Source organism: Psittacula echo (genome assembly GCF_963264785.1).
Source record: "Psittacula echo genome assembly, chromosome: 5".
NCBI lineage: Eukaryota > Metazoa > Chordata > Aves > Psittaciformes > Psittacidae > Psittacula > Psittacula echo.
In genome coordinates, this window is record NC_137739.1 from 7221060 (window position 1) to 7238613 (window position 17554).

The following is a 17554-nucleotide window of genomic DNA, read 5'->3' on the forward strand; positions in this document are numbered from 1 at the left end:
TTAAAAGCTCAATTTTTTGTAGCCAAGAAATAGACTATTCTGTTTAAAGACAGACTTTTAGAAAAAATATGGTTAACATATTAACTTGGCTCGGAAGAAAGACTATACACTGAATGAAAAAATTTATACTTCCTGTTCACAGCTCTTCTGTAAGCAAATTCAACACCATACATGAGAACATCACATCCATGTCTCGTTAATACAGTTATCACCCTTTAAAATACAGGCCAGTTTCATCTACTAAAGATTCCACCTGCTCTTGAGACTTTTTTATTTAGTCCATAGTATAATATTTTAAATATTTTAAATAAAATGAATACCATTGAGAGTTTTACAAAATATTTATTTTGAAAAAATCACTCTGTACAAATTTAACATTCTCAACACCAAAGTTTTATAAAAATGCTAACAGAAAGACAAGTGAAACATTAAACTGATCTTTTCTTAAATTACAAAGAAACAGATTCATTCCAAAGAAGCTACTGTAATTCTAAACATGAAAAAAAAAAAAAACCAACATAAGATTTGACTTTTTTTAATCTATTACAGCCAAACACATGTATCCATGGGTGCCTTTTTCCATCTTTTTTATAAACTCCCCCCTCAACACTGTCCACAACAAACCAAATACTCTAAATGGTTTACACTTTCACTGTACATAGCCTGCGCTTCAAGAAAAGCCAGCACAATTTGATTATCATTTTCTCAGTGCCTAACAGAAAGTTACCTCTATACATTTGGTACAAAATTCTCTGTACAAACCATCATTGCTTGTGTAAATTTGAAGCAAACTTAAAGGAAGAGTATTTAATTGTGCCTTCAGTTTGGTAGAATGAAGGGACAGCAATTAAGTAAAATTTCACAAAGTAACATTCAGTAACTGGGAATACTGTCTTTTTTTAATTTTTTTTTTAATATTTTTTTAGTAATTACTATGGTATAAAAAAAATGATATACTGCAGGTTATTAGGAATGCCAGACCCTAAATCTAACAGTGCTAGGTTTATAGTCCTCATCATAAAATAAGATTTTTCTGTACAGTATTTAAGTTTCCTCTCTTCATTTTAAGCTATTTGTGAAAACTGTTGTTGCATATTAAACAACCTTTCTTAAACAGCAGGAAACGTGCCCTCATGAAATTAAAAGCAGTGAAATTGTCCTATTACTGTAAACACAATTAAAAAGAAGACTGACAAAATGCAGTGTGGCAGGTAAGCCATGGTCTGGAAAGCTTTTTTCACATTTTCTTAACACAATATATGGCTCACACCACAAACAGCAGCAAAAAAAGCTATTGAAAATTTCAAGTTACAGCCAGGGGTGCCAGGCAGGATCCATACGACAGAGATTATCCAAGCTATTTGCAGCTGCTACCAGAGTGTTGACTTTGCTTTCTCCTCCTTCAAACTGAGCAAGATTATGAAGTCGAGTCATGATAGCAGTAACAGCTTTTTGAACCAGTGAAACCAGCTGCTGGCTGTCCATGTTTTCAGGTTGCCCAGCTGCTGAAAGTGGAGAGGAAGTATCCTCTTGTGTTTTTTTGTGCCATGCAATTATTTCATCCCGTAGCACAGTTTTTAGGATGCCATCAACCTACATGAAGGAGAAAAATCAGACTGTTATATTTAATCCAAAGAACCATAAGGTATTACAGAATAGTAACTAGATTTTAGTCAACAGCATTTTGACACTTCTGGTTCGGCACTGCAATCTCAGTGTTTTTAAGATGAATGTGGCTTCCAACTGTCTCTACTATTTCCTCTCAAGGTGTTTCTTTTCACAAAAAGCTTTCATCATGAAAACACATCACGTCTCTTAGAGAATTGAAACACTGCTTAAACTGTAACATATATTAAGATCTTCATACACAAATGCAGTCATGTACTTCTGTATTAAGATGACTCCACTAAATTTATGACTTTTCCCACACATACACAGAAGTCTTGTGCAAAGATTAAGAGTGCTTTGCAAAACTGGAGTTTTTCTGCACAGGGATTACACTCTCAGGGAACACTGCTTTCTGCCAAACATGGAAAGAACACTGATTGCAACATACATATATACATATGCATTTAATATATATACACACTATATACATATATAGGTGTATATAATATGTGTACACATATGTATATACAGCCCATTTCTACCCCTGGATGAAAAAAATGCCTGCAACAAACAGTTGCTGTTTTTTCTCATCACTGAATTGAGTTACTGACATTCATCTGTCAACTCCAACACTCCTGAGATTCTAAAACAAACTTTCAGGTAACCAGTTTGAATCAAATTCACTGTCTGCACATAACAAATAAAACATTTCATAACACATATAGCTATTAGGTCAACATGTTAAATATATTTTCTGGGCATTTGTAAAAAAGATAAATGCAGAAAACATTAAAAGCATTTCTCTGTAGTCCACAAGATAGATAATCTAAAGCAGTAATCACCGCATGTCTGAACTGAGCTAGGCACCCATCGCTCAAAAAAAGAATAAATGGGCACCTGTTCTCTGACCTTCAGAGAATCATAGAATACCTCAAGTTGGAAGCAACACATAAGGATCAAGCTCAACTCCCTGCTCCTTGCAGGACTACCTAACCATAAACCATACGAACAAGAGTGTTGCCCAAATACTCCTTGAACTCTGGTAGGCTTGGTGCTGTAACCACTTCCATGGGGAGCCTGTTCCACTGACCAACCACACTCTTAAGTGAAGAACCTTTTCCTAATGTTCAGTCTGAACTTATGTAGTTTCATTCCATTTCCTTGTATCCTATCACTGGTCACCAGAGAGAGACGCTCAGCACCTCCCTTCCACTGCCCCCGTTCACAGAATCACAGAATATTAGGAATTGGAAGGGACCTCAAAAGATGATCTAGTCCAATCCCCCTGCCGGAGCAGGAACACCTAGATGAGGTTACACAGGAAGGCGTCCAGGCGGGTTTTGAATGTCTCCAGAGAAGGAGACTCCACAACCTCCCTGGGCAGCCTGTTCCAGTGTTCTGTCACCCTCACTGAGAAGAAGTTTCTTCTCAAGTTTAAGTGGAACCTCTTGTGTTCCAGTTTGAGCCCACTACCCCCTTGTCTTATCATTGGTTGTCACGGAGAAGAGCCTGGCTCCATCCTCGTGACACTCCCCCTTTATATATTTATATACACTAATAAGGTCACCCCTCAGTCTCCTCTTCTCCAAACTAAAGAGACCCAGCTCCCTCAGCCTTTCCTCATAAGGGAGATGCTCCACTCCCTTAATCATCTTAGTTGCCCTGCGCTGGACTCTCTCCAGCAGGTCCCTGTCCTTCTTGAACTGAGGGGCCCAGAACTGGACACAATATTCCAGATGTGGTCTCACCAGGGCAGAGTAGAGAGGAAGGAGAACCTCTCTCGACCTACTGACCACCCTCCTTCTAATACACCCCAGGATGCCATTGGCCTTCTTGGCCACAAGGGCACAGTGCTGGCTCATGGTCATCCTCCTATCCACCAGGACCCCCAGGTCTCTTTCCCCTTCACTGCTCTCTAATAGGTTATTCCCCAACCTGTACTGGAACCTGGGGTTGTTCCTGCCCAGATGTAACACTCTACACTTCCCCTTGTTATATTTCATCACATTTTCCACAGCCCAACTCTTCAGCCTGTCCACGTCTCGCTGGATGGCAGCACAGCCTTCTGGCGTGTCAGCCACTCCTCCCAGCTTAGTGTCATCAGCAAACTTGCTGATAGTACACTCAATTCCCTCATCTAAATCATTGATGAATATATTAAATAATACTGGTCCCAGTACTGACCCTTGAGGCACTCCACTAGATACAGGCCTCCAACTGGACTCCGCCCCACTGACCACAACTCTCTGGCTTCTGTCCTTCAGCCAGTTCACAGTCCACCTCACCACCTGACCATCCAGACCACACTTCCTCAGTTTAGCTATGAGGATGCTGTGAGAGACTGTGTCAAATGCTTTGCTGAAGACAAGGTAGACCACATCCACCGCTCTGCCATAATCCAACCACCTTGTTATGTCTTCATAAAAGGCTATGAGGTTGGTCAACCACGACTTCCCCTTGGTGAAGCCATGTTGACTGCCCCTAATGACCCTCTTATCCTTGATATGCCTTGAGATGGCACCAAGGATAAGGTGTTCCATCACTTTCCCAGGGATGGAGGTGAGGGTGACTGGTCTATAGTTACCCGGGTCCTCCTTCTTGCCCTTTTTGAAGACTGGAGTGACATTTGCTTTCCTCCAGTCCTCAGGCACCTCTCCCATTTCCCAAGACTTGGCAAAGATGATGGAGAGTGGTCCAGCAATGACTTCAGCCAGCTCCCTCAGTACCCGGGGGTGCATCCCATCTGGACCCATGGATTTATGGATGTCCAGATTGCTCAATCGCTCCCTAACCCAGTCCTCATCAACTAAGGCAAACTCCAATTTCCTGACTTCCTCTGGGTCCTCAGGGGTACAGGGCTTCTCAGGACAGCCTCCAGCAGAGTAGGCAGAGACAAAGAAGGCATTCAGCAACTCTGCCTTCTCTGTATCTTCTGTCACCAGGGTACCCATTCCATTCATCAGTGGGCCTACATTACCTCTGGTGTTGGTTTTATCTGCCATGTATTTGAAAAAGCTCTTTCTGCTGTCCTTGACCCCTCTCGCCAGGTTTAATTCTAAGGAGGCCTTAGCTTTCCTAGTTGCCTCCCTACATCCTCTGACAACAGCCTTATATTCTTCCCAAGTGGCCAGCCCCTCCTTCCATGATCTGTAAACTCCTCTTGCATTTGAGCTTACCCAGCCGTTCCTTGTCTAACCACACAGGTCTCCTTGCTCCCTTCCTTGACTTCCTACGTGTCGGGATGCTTTGATCTTGAGCTTGGTAAAAGCAGTCCTTGAATACTAGCCAACTATCTTGGGCCCCTTTACCTTCGAGCAGCCGTGCCCATGGGATTTCCCCCAGCAATTGTTTGAAAAGGCCAAAGTTTGCCCTGCTGAAGTCCAGGGTTGCAATTCTGCTTGCTATTCTGTTCCTGCCACACGAGATCCTAAACTCCACCATTTCATGGTCGCTACAACCGAGGCAGCCCTCAACCTTTACTGCTTCAACTAGACCCTCCTTGTTAGTGAGGATGAGATCCAGCAGTGCTGCTCTCCTAGTTGGTTCCTCCACCATTTGCATCAGAAAGTTATCATCAATGCACTGGAGGAACCTCCTGGACTGTGGATGGCAGGCTGAATAGTCTTTCCAGCAAACATTAGGGAAGTTAAAATCCCCCACAACGACCATGGCCTGTGACTCTGAGGCCACTCTCAGCTGCCTGTAGAAGGCCTCATCAACTTCCTCACCCTGATCTGGTGGCCTGTAATAGACACCCACAACAGTATCACCACTGCCAGCCTGCCCCTTAATTCTCACCCACAGACTCTCAACCTGCTCCTCATCTGTGCCAGGACAGTACTCAGTACATGGTGGATGCTCTCTCACGTAAAGAGCAACTCCGCCACCTCGCCTGGCTGGCCTGTCTTTCCTGAAAAGGACATAGCCATCTATGAGGATGTTCCAGTCATGTGAGCTGTCCCACCATGTCTCTGTAATCGCCACCAGATCATAATCTACTGACTGAACACAGGTTTCTAACTCCTCCTGCTTATTCCCCAAGCTGCGCGCATTGGTGTACAGGCATTTCAGGGCGCGAGCTGAGCTCACCGATTTCACCCTACAGGGATGGGAGGCCTCCCGGTCTTCATCAATTCTAGAGTGCTGCCCCACTGGTGCCAGCCCAGCTACAACCCTATCCCCCTTCAAATCTAGTTTAAAGCTCTCCAAACTAGCCCTGCCAATTCCTGTCCCAGCATCCTTCTACCCCTGCGAGATAAACCTTTCCCACATATCACTGTCTGGACTGGTGTCTTATAAAACCAGCCGTTATCAAAGAATCCAAAACCCTGCCTGTAGCACCAGTCTTGAAGCCAACCATTTATGGACTGGATTTTTCTAATTGATCCCACGTCATCATCTGAAAATGGAAGGAGTGCAGAGAAAATCACTTGAGCCCCTGAATCTTTCACCATCCGTCCCAAGGCCTTGAAATCTTTCTTCATTCCCCTCAGACTACGGGATGCAGCTTCCCCCCCACCTGTCAGGAAGATCAGCAGTGGGTAGTAGTCTGTCAGGTGCACCAGGTTGGGGAGTACCCAAACTTCCGTTGAGGAAGTTGTGGTCTGCAATGGGGTCACCCCTCAGCCTTCTCTTCTCCAAGCTGAACAAACCAAGTGACCTCAAATTCTCTTCAGAAGTCTTGCCCTCAAAACCTTTCAAAATCTTGGTTATACGCAACCAATCTGTACACACTCTTAATATGTGATGTCCCTCTTATACAGAGGCACCCAAAACTGCACACAGTACTCAAGGTAGAGCTACACCAAATCGATGTGGCATGTCTAAGTGGGCATACATCATTCAGATGTTGAAATTACAGGCTATGTTTGCAAACTTGTTTGCGTGTAATAGACATGGTTTTGTAAGGTAAGATGATGAATTATTAAAAACATATTCTACACAGCTTTCTGCATTTTAGATAAAGACTAAAATCACTTTAGGATATTTTCCATCTTTTATAATGTAACTACCTCACACCGTAGCTACAGTACATTCTGCGCAATGTTTTTCTGGTGCAAATTGCTTGCATAAGTGCAAGATACTTCATTTTTGGAAAGCATTAGAATTTAAAAGGAAGTTAGACAATTTCTTCAGAAAACTACACTCTGTTAAGAGCTAGAATCCATCAAAGTAACAGTGTATCTTTAGCATTCTATTTTACCAACAAAGAAACAAAACACATTTCTATTGACAAATGATTACGAAGATTCTAAATGTTGTTGCATTTGCCAGTTTACTATTTAACACTGCCAAATTCTTAACGACTTATGAGGTAGAGCACTGAATTAACATGTTTGGACAAAGAATTAAATTAAGGATAGAATTCCACCTATATTCCTCCCATTCTTTCAAAAAGGCAAACTGCAAACATTTTAGCTGGCATTTGTGATGATCTTAGAGTAAGATTTAAAAACAAACAAGTACTGTTCAGTTTTCACTTTAACCAAGAAAGTGTCGTTTTGTTTCTAAATTGCCAAACATGACATGCCTGCAAACAACCCTTTCAAAAGCTATACAAACCTTAAAGTTTGGCTGTGCAAAGCAGCGAGCTACTGCAATCATAGATGCAGTCAGTGGACCAGACACCCCGATCGTGGTAAGAAATTCAGAGATATTTGGTGTAAGTCGGAATGGAACTGGACGATTGGCATCCAAATCTCCAGTAGCATCATTAATGTCAAAGCGAAAGTAAGCTACGTTTAGCTTGCCAGTATCCTGGATTTAGAAACAAGATGCATAAAAGTAATTAAAAGAACATTCATTTCATTAATGAAACCAAAAGAAGTTGGATTTGTGTTTACCATTAATTCTCAGAATACAAATGTACTCCCAACAGCTTTTCACTCTTTCAGTCAAACAGGTTTTGAGCAAAAAAAATTAAAATTCAAGGCATGCAAAGTCAGGGATGTATTCTTCTCAAAACTCCTTGCTAAATACACATTGTTATAATATCAGACTTAAGGAATAGCTTCTTCTGTGGTATGGTCTATAAGGAGTCATATGGATGGACACATCTCTGCGCATCCCAGCTCTGGGCAAGCATTCTCTGTGCATTGCTCCCTTAGAATAAGCATCTAAACACTTACCTAAAGGGATTAAAGAAACTTAATTGCTATACAGAGCATATTCCTGCATGCATTAAAATGCCATTAAGACTTTAATATATACCACCTTCGCCCTACTAAGGTGGCAAGTCTCATTTAAAATGTTGGATTAAAACAGAAAAATCACTATTAATAGGAGTTGTAGCTTGACATGATGGCAATGCTGAATAGAGAACAGTATTTGAAAAACAGTATTCCCCTCTATGAAAATGAAGCTCTAAATTTATTTTTTTTTTAATCTGACGAAAACACCATATTCAAAGCAATATATTTGAAGGACAAAGAGAGTGACTTATCAGTCATTTACACAGTTTCAATATCTAAGAATGACTTTACAAAGTTCTAGTATTTTCACCATAGAAGGTAGAGCTGATGTCCATGGAGACTGCAGTTTAAATTACTACCTACATGATGGGCAGTCACATATAAATGAAAAGCCTACTGACATGCACTGTTGATTACACATATCAAATTACTGTTTTGACTCATTTCCAAAGTACAGTCCAAATTTCCATCTGATCAAAGACAACAGCATGCATCTAGAATAAACTAACCCGTACCTGGGCAATCTGCAGCATTTCAGGGTTGAGTCTATTTAAATGAAAGATGAATTCTGCAAAGCCAATTAGGGCTAGCTGAATAGTGAACATCTTTCGGAAAGTCCAGTAATCAGTGGCGTTGGGGAATGTATGCAGAGCCCACTCCTTCAGCATGCTGCGCGGCACCATGTTGCTCTGCACTTCTTTAAGTATATCTCTGAGAACCTGCATAAATATTAGTTGAAAGAGACCACTTTTAACAGATTTCTTACCAACAGACGAATGTGCCAAGAGCAACTACCAAACTCCTCTCAACTGCTGTATCCCATTTTAGGAAAAAATATCCTGAAATTGAGTGCTTTCAATCCTACACCATTGCCTGACTTCTCTGTCTAAACACACAGTGTTTTGTTAGCCCAGCCTCTGCACAGCTAGAAAATGCTTTTTATCTGAAAAAACTAATTTTTTTATAAAACCATGTAAGCATGAGAACTGCAAACAGGCATGTCGGAAAACCAGAGACTGAAAAACCGTATAACCCGATTTGATGTGTCTTCTATTCAAAACATTAAAGAAAATCAGAATTGAACTAAAGAGACATTCAACTCATGATGCAGCACTTCCTTACAGGAAACTAACAGAACATACTTCGCTATTTTCTAGCTTCAGTTAAAGCTGGATAAGCATTTTGCAGCAATAAAACAAATCCCTTTAATTTAAGCTAATGGCAAGATTCAAAATTGTACATGGGACTACAAAGCACGCAACCTAAAGATGGCTCTCTGCATGGTTTCTTCATAGGGTAAAAGGAAAAGGATGTTTATTACACAAGATAGGGAAAGACTGCGCAAAGTAATTTGTAATATGTATTATATTACAACAAAAGCATCTCAAAAATACAAAAAGGTAAAAGCTGAGAGCTGTATTCAGCTGTTTCTGTCAGTGCACACTCTGCAGCTTTTCCCCTAGATGTAAACATTTGCAATTACCAAAATATTTAATTACTGTACCATATACTAGCATAATTAATCAGAAAAGGATATAACACTAGGATCTGTTCTAGGACACCAGAAAGCATGACAGTCATACTGGCTTCAATTAAATGGCTATTAGAGAGTTTCATAACCTGAAAGAAAAATCCTCAAAATAGAAACAAATGTTAGGTAACACTTCATTTGATATTTAACAAAGGAAGTCTGAACAGATACTGTCTCTAAACCATGCCTGCATGGATACCACGTATTTTCTAACAGCTGTATTTAAAATGGGACTGGCACTTTATGTAAGAATTTGCATTAACCTTGAGATAAAAAACATGAAATAACCTTATTTATCACAGTTGGATGTTTGATGGAGATAGGCGAGAGAGAGCTTTGTTCGTTCTGAGTACTATCATTTATTAGGGTGTGATTACTCAACTGTTTCTATTTGACTTAGATAAAATGAATCCACTCGCAATTTTAAGAGATCCATTAGAAGAACTTGGGGAAGCCTGCCTCACATAACATCCTGTAACTGCTTATGTAAATTATGAATGCTGTTTCCCATGTTATCAATTAATTATTTTCAAAGCACTTTAAGTAAGGACCAAAAAGCAATCAACATCTTGTCTGTTTTCCCTTGCAGTTACCCAAAATAACCTAGAGTAGAACAAATACAGCTTTTTTTAAGCTTTCCAAGATAACCTAAAACACCAAAGAGATCTAAAAGTTCCCAAGAATACATTAAGCAAAACCAAAGTAAACTCCGAAAAAATCAAAATGCCACCTCTGCACATATATCTGTCTCACATTTAATGAGAGGTGATCAGGACAGGAGATACGGGACACAGCAGAGACCTCAAGAAAGCCCTTGATTAAAATTCATTATACATTCTAATACCTGATGACTAGCTTGAGTCCCCCGCGCTTGGACCGTTGCCAGTCTGTCATAGTAACGAGAAATAGGGTTGTCATGCTCAATGCCTTTCTTGGCACAGCGTTGCTTATAGATCTCCACCAGGGAAAGAGAAGAGGGATTGTCTTCAACCAAACGCATCTGTGGGGAAACTGCTACGACACGGGGGACTAGGAGACATTTGAGAAGGGTGAGAGGGGATGGTGGTGGGGCAGGGAGAGGGAAGAGAGAGCAAAAGAGAACAAAACAGTTAATCCATAACCCAAATACTAAGAGAAGATTTAGCATAAAAGTGAGATACATTTCAGGTGATGATCACAGTCGTATCAAGAGAAAATTTTTATTACTACACTCACAACTCACTCACGAGCTCTGTTAAAAACAACGATAGCAGATTTTCGTAACAGAAACATTAACTATATTAGCAAAAAAATCTTTAACACTTGTTATTCTTCCTACTTTTCTTTACCTGCTGAAAAGAGGTTAATACTTAGTTCAGGTGCAAATGGGTTTGTAGTATCTGATTACATGATAATGTCAGGGAGTCTGAAGAACAAAACTACTTAGCTCAATAGGGTATTTAAAGTGATTCAGAAAAGCTGGAGGAAAAAATCTGAACATAGTTGAAGAATAGATGTTTAAATGACACCACTTGAAAACAACACAGGGAAGACACAGCAAAATATCCAACAATAAGAAAACCTAAAGCAGTGAGCTTTTCCTTGGTGAGCAGTAAAGTTGCAAGAAATCTCATTTGCGCTTTCATGGTGCTCAACAGATGTATCATCCTACTGAGTCTTATGTGCCTCCCCACCCACATCAAAACAGACAAGGCCTCTTCATAGCCAGCTTTTCCAGTGACACTGTACTGTTTGACAGCGACCTTCTGTTACCACCAACAGTTCTCTCAACATTTCCCTCAGAAGCTGTAACAATTAAACTCAGAAATACAGGGAAAAAAAGTTTAAATGCATTTAAATTTTTTGATGCAATTTCTTCAGTCTTAAAGAAGAAATGCATTCTGCAGAAGGGGTGTTAATGAGCTACTTCTTCTGGTGTGCTTCATTAACCTCTGGCAGCAGACAAATGGATATTCTTTAGGTTCTTCCAAATAGCATCAAGCCCCAAGGAACAGAATTGTTTCCAGAAACACTATAGTTTAAAAACAGCTTTTTGAGGGAAAACATGTTACTCTAGTATATAGAGGGTATACTTCTGTATCAGTGTCCTTGTTTATCATAGTTTTAAAGACTGTTTATTGCACTTTTGTTATTTTGGCCTCAGAGTGATGCAACATTGACTTCACATATGTAGAGATACTGACCTTTTGGTATAACAAATCCTTTGGCTTGGGTATTTTTTCCTTTTTAAAGTTAGAACTCACATTTCTAGCTCTGAAAGTGCCAGTTGCATCATCTGGACACCTAAACTCATGAAACAACTTCATGTAAATAGATACTATTAGTCCAAAAAGGAGGACCAAGCAATATATACTTTTTTAAAAATCAGAGCTCAGCACTTTTTAAAAGGACAACAAGATAGCAGCAACTTTGTCTCTTTGATGAAAGTTTCCCTTATCCATAATAGATTTCCTGCTTACCAACCAAGGATTATCAGAACTGAATAATGCAATGTACAGAACTCGTTTATATGAAGTTATTAAGTGACCTTCTGAAATGAAAAGTATTATACATTAATATAAACTAGCTACTCAGTTTAAGCTGGAACTTCCCAACAGCCTTAGTATCCGGAAAACAAAGGGTTTCACTATTTTAAAGTATCTGAATCACAAACAGACCAAGTACGTTGCCAGGCAAGACTCTGATATTTTCTGTTTCTCATTTCATGAATGAATTATTTATAATCAACACATAAAAAAGCCAAGGCACGAAAGGAAAGAGAAAGAATTAAACCTGTGTTTTCAGCCTTCATTCACTGTTTCTGTTTAGAAATGCCTAAATGTGTGACCTTTTTATTAAGTATTTTGGCAATTTCTACACATGAATAATGTTGGAAATCTCCTTAACTCTCCTCACTAAGGCCTCCCTACCATTATGTTTGTTAATTCTGGATTTTTTAAGCATTGCCAGGTGGTGCTGTTGGCAAAGTGCACTCTCCAAACCAAGTTACCTATTACAAGATCATAGAAGTGCACTCAACATGAGTCCTGCATCCAGTATCTAGATTATGAATGGATTTTATTTGGCAACAACCAAGCAGTCAGCATATTCCTGAAAGTAAACATCACCACGGATATAAAAAAAATACAAAGATATGTTTTCGTATCAAAGAACTCAGAAACCGTTTATCAAATTCAAAGCTCTAAAAAAAAAATCCTTTTGTGTTATGTGGAAGAGGTAAAAGAAATTCAACATGCATACACTGCAACTTGGGAGAAGAAGTTTTGTTTTCTTTCTCTTTGTCTCTAAATGCTTGTTCTGAAGTACATGTATCCATTTCCATAGCAACAGCTCCAACAGGCATGTCTCTGCCTTATAGGTGTTATTCACAACTAAACTTTATACAGCAAACGATGTGTGTAAGCTCTTCTAAAAACATCCTAGATCCCATGCAATCAGCTTTATTTCTTCAGAGGGGTGCTACAATGCCAAAAAAAGACTTATCACCTAGACAGATGCGACTTTACCTTCTGAATATTCAAAACCTTCAGAATCAGTGATTAGCAGCTGTCAAAAAATTTAACAATTGCAATCTTTGAGCATAACATGTATTTAAAAAATAATGTAAAATCTCTCCTTTCAGTACCTGTAAAAAACAAGTGTCTTTTTGTGGTTTCTTTCCTTTTCTCCAAGCAGGGGTTCAAAAGGCGAAGAAGCTGTAATACCCGCTCTTCTCTGCGAGACTCTGTCAGGCAAGCATCATTCATTACCAGGTATGGGTAAATCTTTCCATTATGGCCTCGGATATAGAGTCTTCTTGCTGCAGTATTGTGTTTCTGAACTATCTCCACTCTGGGCATAAACCTATTAGGAAGAAAAGGATAATAAAGCACCTGAGCAAATCTCCTCTGGTATTAAAACAAACAAAAACCATCAAAGAAATAAGGTAGTGCAACTGCATTACAAGGTACAATTCTATTGCCCAGCTAGCCCATGGTTTCTATTGTGTAGTCAAAAAGGTCTTCTGTTTGTTTTTTGTTAAAGAAAGAGTTCTTGAGCAAAATCAATCACCAGATCAGACCTTTATCACTCTTTTGAACCATAGTACCTGTATTGACTACAACAGAAGAACTCAACTTCTATCAATATATGAAGCATACTCATCATGTAACAGTACAGCTGCTTCCTGAGGCAGTGTAAAATTATCAGAGGAGGATAAAATAAAAAAAAAAAAAAGTGTTATTCCAAGGTATGTCTCTATATATGTAATTTATAGATATGAAAGGTACAAGACATCCACTGTTGCAAAGTGGACAGATGGAGAAGGTTGTCATTTTCTTCTCCATTTTCAGAATTACAACTACCAAAGTGTATTTTTAGGTTACCTTGCTATCTTGATGTAGTAATGTGTTGGCTTTGGCATAAGGAATTCTCCAGGTATCTCTACTTCTGCAGTTTGAGCTGAAAAATTACTGAGAAAGCGGCACTTTTCTTCTATGAGGAAGAACTTTGGAAGCTGTTTAGTTTTCGCCTCCAGAATTTTGATCCATTTCTTCAGTTTAGAGATCAGATTGTGAAGTTTCATTGACCCTGGCACACTGAAGTCAAAGTCTAAAAAAAAAAACCAGAAAACAAAAAAATATACATAAATCTCAGCATTTCAAATTCTTTGTAGGGTATTTAATGATCAAGTGTCTGAAGTTTGAGTTTTCAAAGAGGTTCTTCTAGCTACACGACCTCAAGCAAAATACACATTCAGCACATGCAGCTGTTACGCAGAAAAGCATCATACTGGTGTCAAATACTGTAGGAAAAGGGAAAGCTATTACCAGCAACTCACACAAAAAAGCAAAGCATATATACCAACCAAGTCCAGCAGAACAACATCGCTACCTATGAACCCTAAAAACAGAGGAAGACTAGCATGCTCAGAAAAACACAGATGAGAAAGAAGAATCATTAGGAAAGTCAGAACATAATTGCTATATGATCATACACCAGCAATAACACTACATCAGCTGACTCTGGAGGATAGTAAGTCATACTTTTCAATAGTGCAAATCAAACACACACACAGACCTGTCCTGCCCTCAAAAGACAGGTTCTGTAGAATATTTCATCTCTACAGAAAATCTTTAAGTGAGGTCCTAAAATCATATATATAACTTAAATCTGTCCAAATCTGCTACCTCTTTTCAGTACACAGGTCTAAAATATTCTCTGTAATTATGAACTTCCCAAAATTCTTCCTTAGTCATGCAAATATTAGAAAAACATACTGTGAAAATCTTAAATACTATCACTGTATTTAACTGTCTGTATACTGCAACCAGAAAGACTCATAGAAAGCAAGCAGTAATAAACCAAATTATCAGATCATTTAGTAAAAGAGGAAAAGTAAGCTTATTTCACAGACCAGCACTGTAATTTTCAGCCTGTTCACTTCAAAGTGATTTACTTATTTAAAATCAGTGAAGGCTTTTTACTTTTAAAGGGGATGAAAGAGCCTCAAAACTGAGGATACAATGTAGGACCTGTGAGCAACCGCAAGACAAGTAGTACATTTACTATTACTATTATTCTCCTATTCTGACTATTACTATTATTCTCCTATTCTGAGCTGCAAGAAAATTCTCCTTATTCTTTCCTGGCTCCGATAACAATTGCATGCCACCACAGGAAGAACAGATATGACAGCCTAAGCAAAAATGACAATATTACGCAAACAGCCTGCTCTTTCCTTTGCAATGTAACAGTACTGTGGCATGGAACTACCTCCTCTAGCCCAGGGGCAAGTGAAGTAACAACTTTCTCAAGGTCAACACCTGGTCTTCAATGTACTATGAAAATAATCCTGTAACAGAATTCACTGCAACATCAACCATTTTCTGAGCCAACACCAATGCCATCTTCACAACACTGCTTTTCACTACAGTTACAGAAGACAGCAAATAAATAAATAATGAGTCTGAATCTCACAAAAGAGGGAAAATGAATAAACCACGAACACAAAATTATGGTTCACGACTCCAGTACGATAACAGTGACAGATGAAGCACACTCAGTAAGAAGATAAAGTAAACCTCTTAACTGTAAACCTCATTAGTTATAGCATCCCAAATTGTGCAAGTTAACTAACAGACTTGGGTTTTTAAAATACATTTCTATGCCACAGTCTAAAAGATGCCATTTTAAGCTCAACACGTTACAGGTGAAAAAGCAACAGCAAGAAAGAGAATGTTGATTCAGTATTTCTGAGATCTTCAGCTAAACCAGAACAGAATCTTCTTTATGCTTCAATACAACAGGAAGTTAAAATAGTCTCAGAAATGAGTTTTACTCTTATTGCAGAATCTATGTTTCACTACTTTACATATACACAGTATTTTCCTACATTAACAAAAAAACCTCCAAACAACAGAACAGTCATGAGTCCTGCTCAGAGGACAAATTAATTTGGTCACACAAATATGCCCCAAGCATCTGTAAGTATGCTAACAGTGAAGTAAGTACACACACACACACACACACACACACACACACAGAGCAATTGCTGCATGCTAAAGTTTTTTCAACCACAATTAAAACCACTCAAAACTCTGATTCTCCACAAGACTTACTCCTACAAACAAGCTTAGCACATTTGGTCTTTTAACCAGAAGAGTCTGTATTATCCTACACTATCCTACGCACACTCTTTTTCTCCAAGTTCTCATTTATGTGCACAGGCGTACACATAATTCAGTTATTACTGAATAAACTAGTGCAGCCTATGATTCCTTTCATTTTACTATTCTGTTAGTTAAACAAAATATCAGAGAACACATAACTCAACTTAGTTCATTGTGTATCCACAATATACGGATATGCTACAAGCTTTCAGCGAAAGCCTTAAATCTACTATCCCCAAAACAAAGAAAAAAACCCCAAACATACCAAATCCTTTCAACTTTCATAAGAAAAGTCTATATTGAAAAATACAGTTACATATTCATGGGTGTTAGAAATTAGTATAACTGTAATACTCCCTTTTCTTTTTCTACCTGGTAGGGGTATTTGCAATATTACTGTAAAACACTCTTATTATAATCCCAAGCCTACCCTCTAGTGAGCAGCGGGAGTAAATCAATTTATGAAAGTGGCAAAATTATTGAATCATTTATCTCCTGAATCTCTGAAGTTCAGGAAAATATCCCCCAACTGCAACTAGTTGTTGTGCTAATGGGAACCACCAAAGCAGTAAAAATATGCATCACTGTATATTCCTTACAAAAAGAATTGAAAAAAAGAGCCATTTTGTTCACCGTGAGAACAGCTCCAGTGTGTTGAAATGCCTGGTTTAGGGTTTTCGTTGTTTTGTTTCCCAGTAGCAGATGGGAAAAACAGAGAGTTCAATTAGCCTTTTTGCTCGTGTCACAGACAGCCCATCTGAGAAGAAAAATCATTTCAGCTGGAAGGGAAATACAAGTGCAGACATTATGGGTGTATGACTTCTCTCTGCTTTACACATATCTTAATGTATGTAAAAAGTATTTTTGCTTCAAACAAATAATCCTTTTCAGTACTTACTACTGGATAACACCTTCCTCAAGCTAACACATGATGGTCTAAAACACCCTACTACTTAGTCATCTTTTTCCTAAAGAGAAGAGGAAGTTTATCTCCTCATCTTTAACGGAGATATTCACAGAAGACCATCATACAGACTGCAAATGAAGAAGCTCACTCTCTTCTCAATGGTGCTAAAGATCCTTGTCACTCTCAATGAAAGGACAAATGGGGCACAATCTTTCTGCCAGTGAGACAGATCTAAAAAATTTAATGGTTCTTAACACAACTAGATAAAGGTGACTGCTTTTTGAATGAGGGCTGTACCATCACTTTTCATGAAGTAGCACAAAAATACACTTGAGTTAACAAAATTAGAGTACCAATCCCTCTGTCCCCCCACAACCCCTGACCTACACAATGACCAACATTGACATAGCATTAAAGAAACAGAGAAAATACCTACAAACTGGGACTTAAAAACAAACAAATAACAAAAAAAAAACCCAAAACAACCCTTCTGCTACATGTGCAGAAAATAGTCCTAATCAGTTCAAAGTAACAGGCAATTAATGCCTAAAAGCAAGCATCAGTTCATTTGTAAGATTTTAAAGATCATTCTGACCATAGACAAAGTCTGATTACATTTACAAGTTGATAACCCAAGGACCCTCAACTGAAAAGCCAAGACACCATG

General features: G+C 38.9%; 1 protein-coding gene across 5 annotated transcripts in view; it reads right to left on the reverse strand.

The window, feature by feature from the left end:
• Positions 1–322: 322 nt before the first annotated feature.
• Positions 323–17554, reverse strand: part of TRRAP (transformation/transcription domain associated protein) — a 109664-nt gene continuing 92432 nt past the window's right edge. For 4 of the 5 annotated variants that reach the window (XM_080617730.1, XM_080617728.1, XM_080617729.1 and 1 more), the window contains exons 67-72: positions 13695–13920; positions 12956–13173; positions 10175–10359; positions 8315–8518; positions 7171–7365; positions 323–1593 (exon numbers count right to left, since the gene is read on the reverse strand). In XM_080617730.1, the coding sequence (XP_080473856.1) occupies positions 1309–1593; positions 7171–7365; positions 8315–8518; positions 10175–10359; positions 12956–13173; positions 13695–13920 (1313 nt within the window). In that variant the 3' untranslated portion in view covers positions 323–1308. Of the gene's footprint in view, positions 1594–7170; positions 7366–8314; positions 8519–10174; positions 10360–12955; positions 13174–13694; positions 13921–16613; positions 16760–17554 lie in introns of those variants that run through there. The other variant, XR_013956844.1, reaches the window with a different exon arrangement.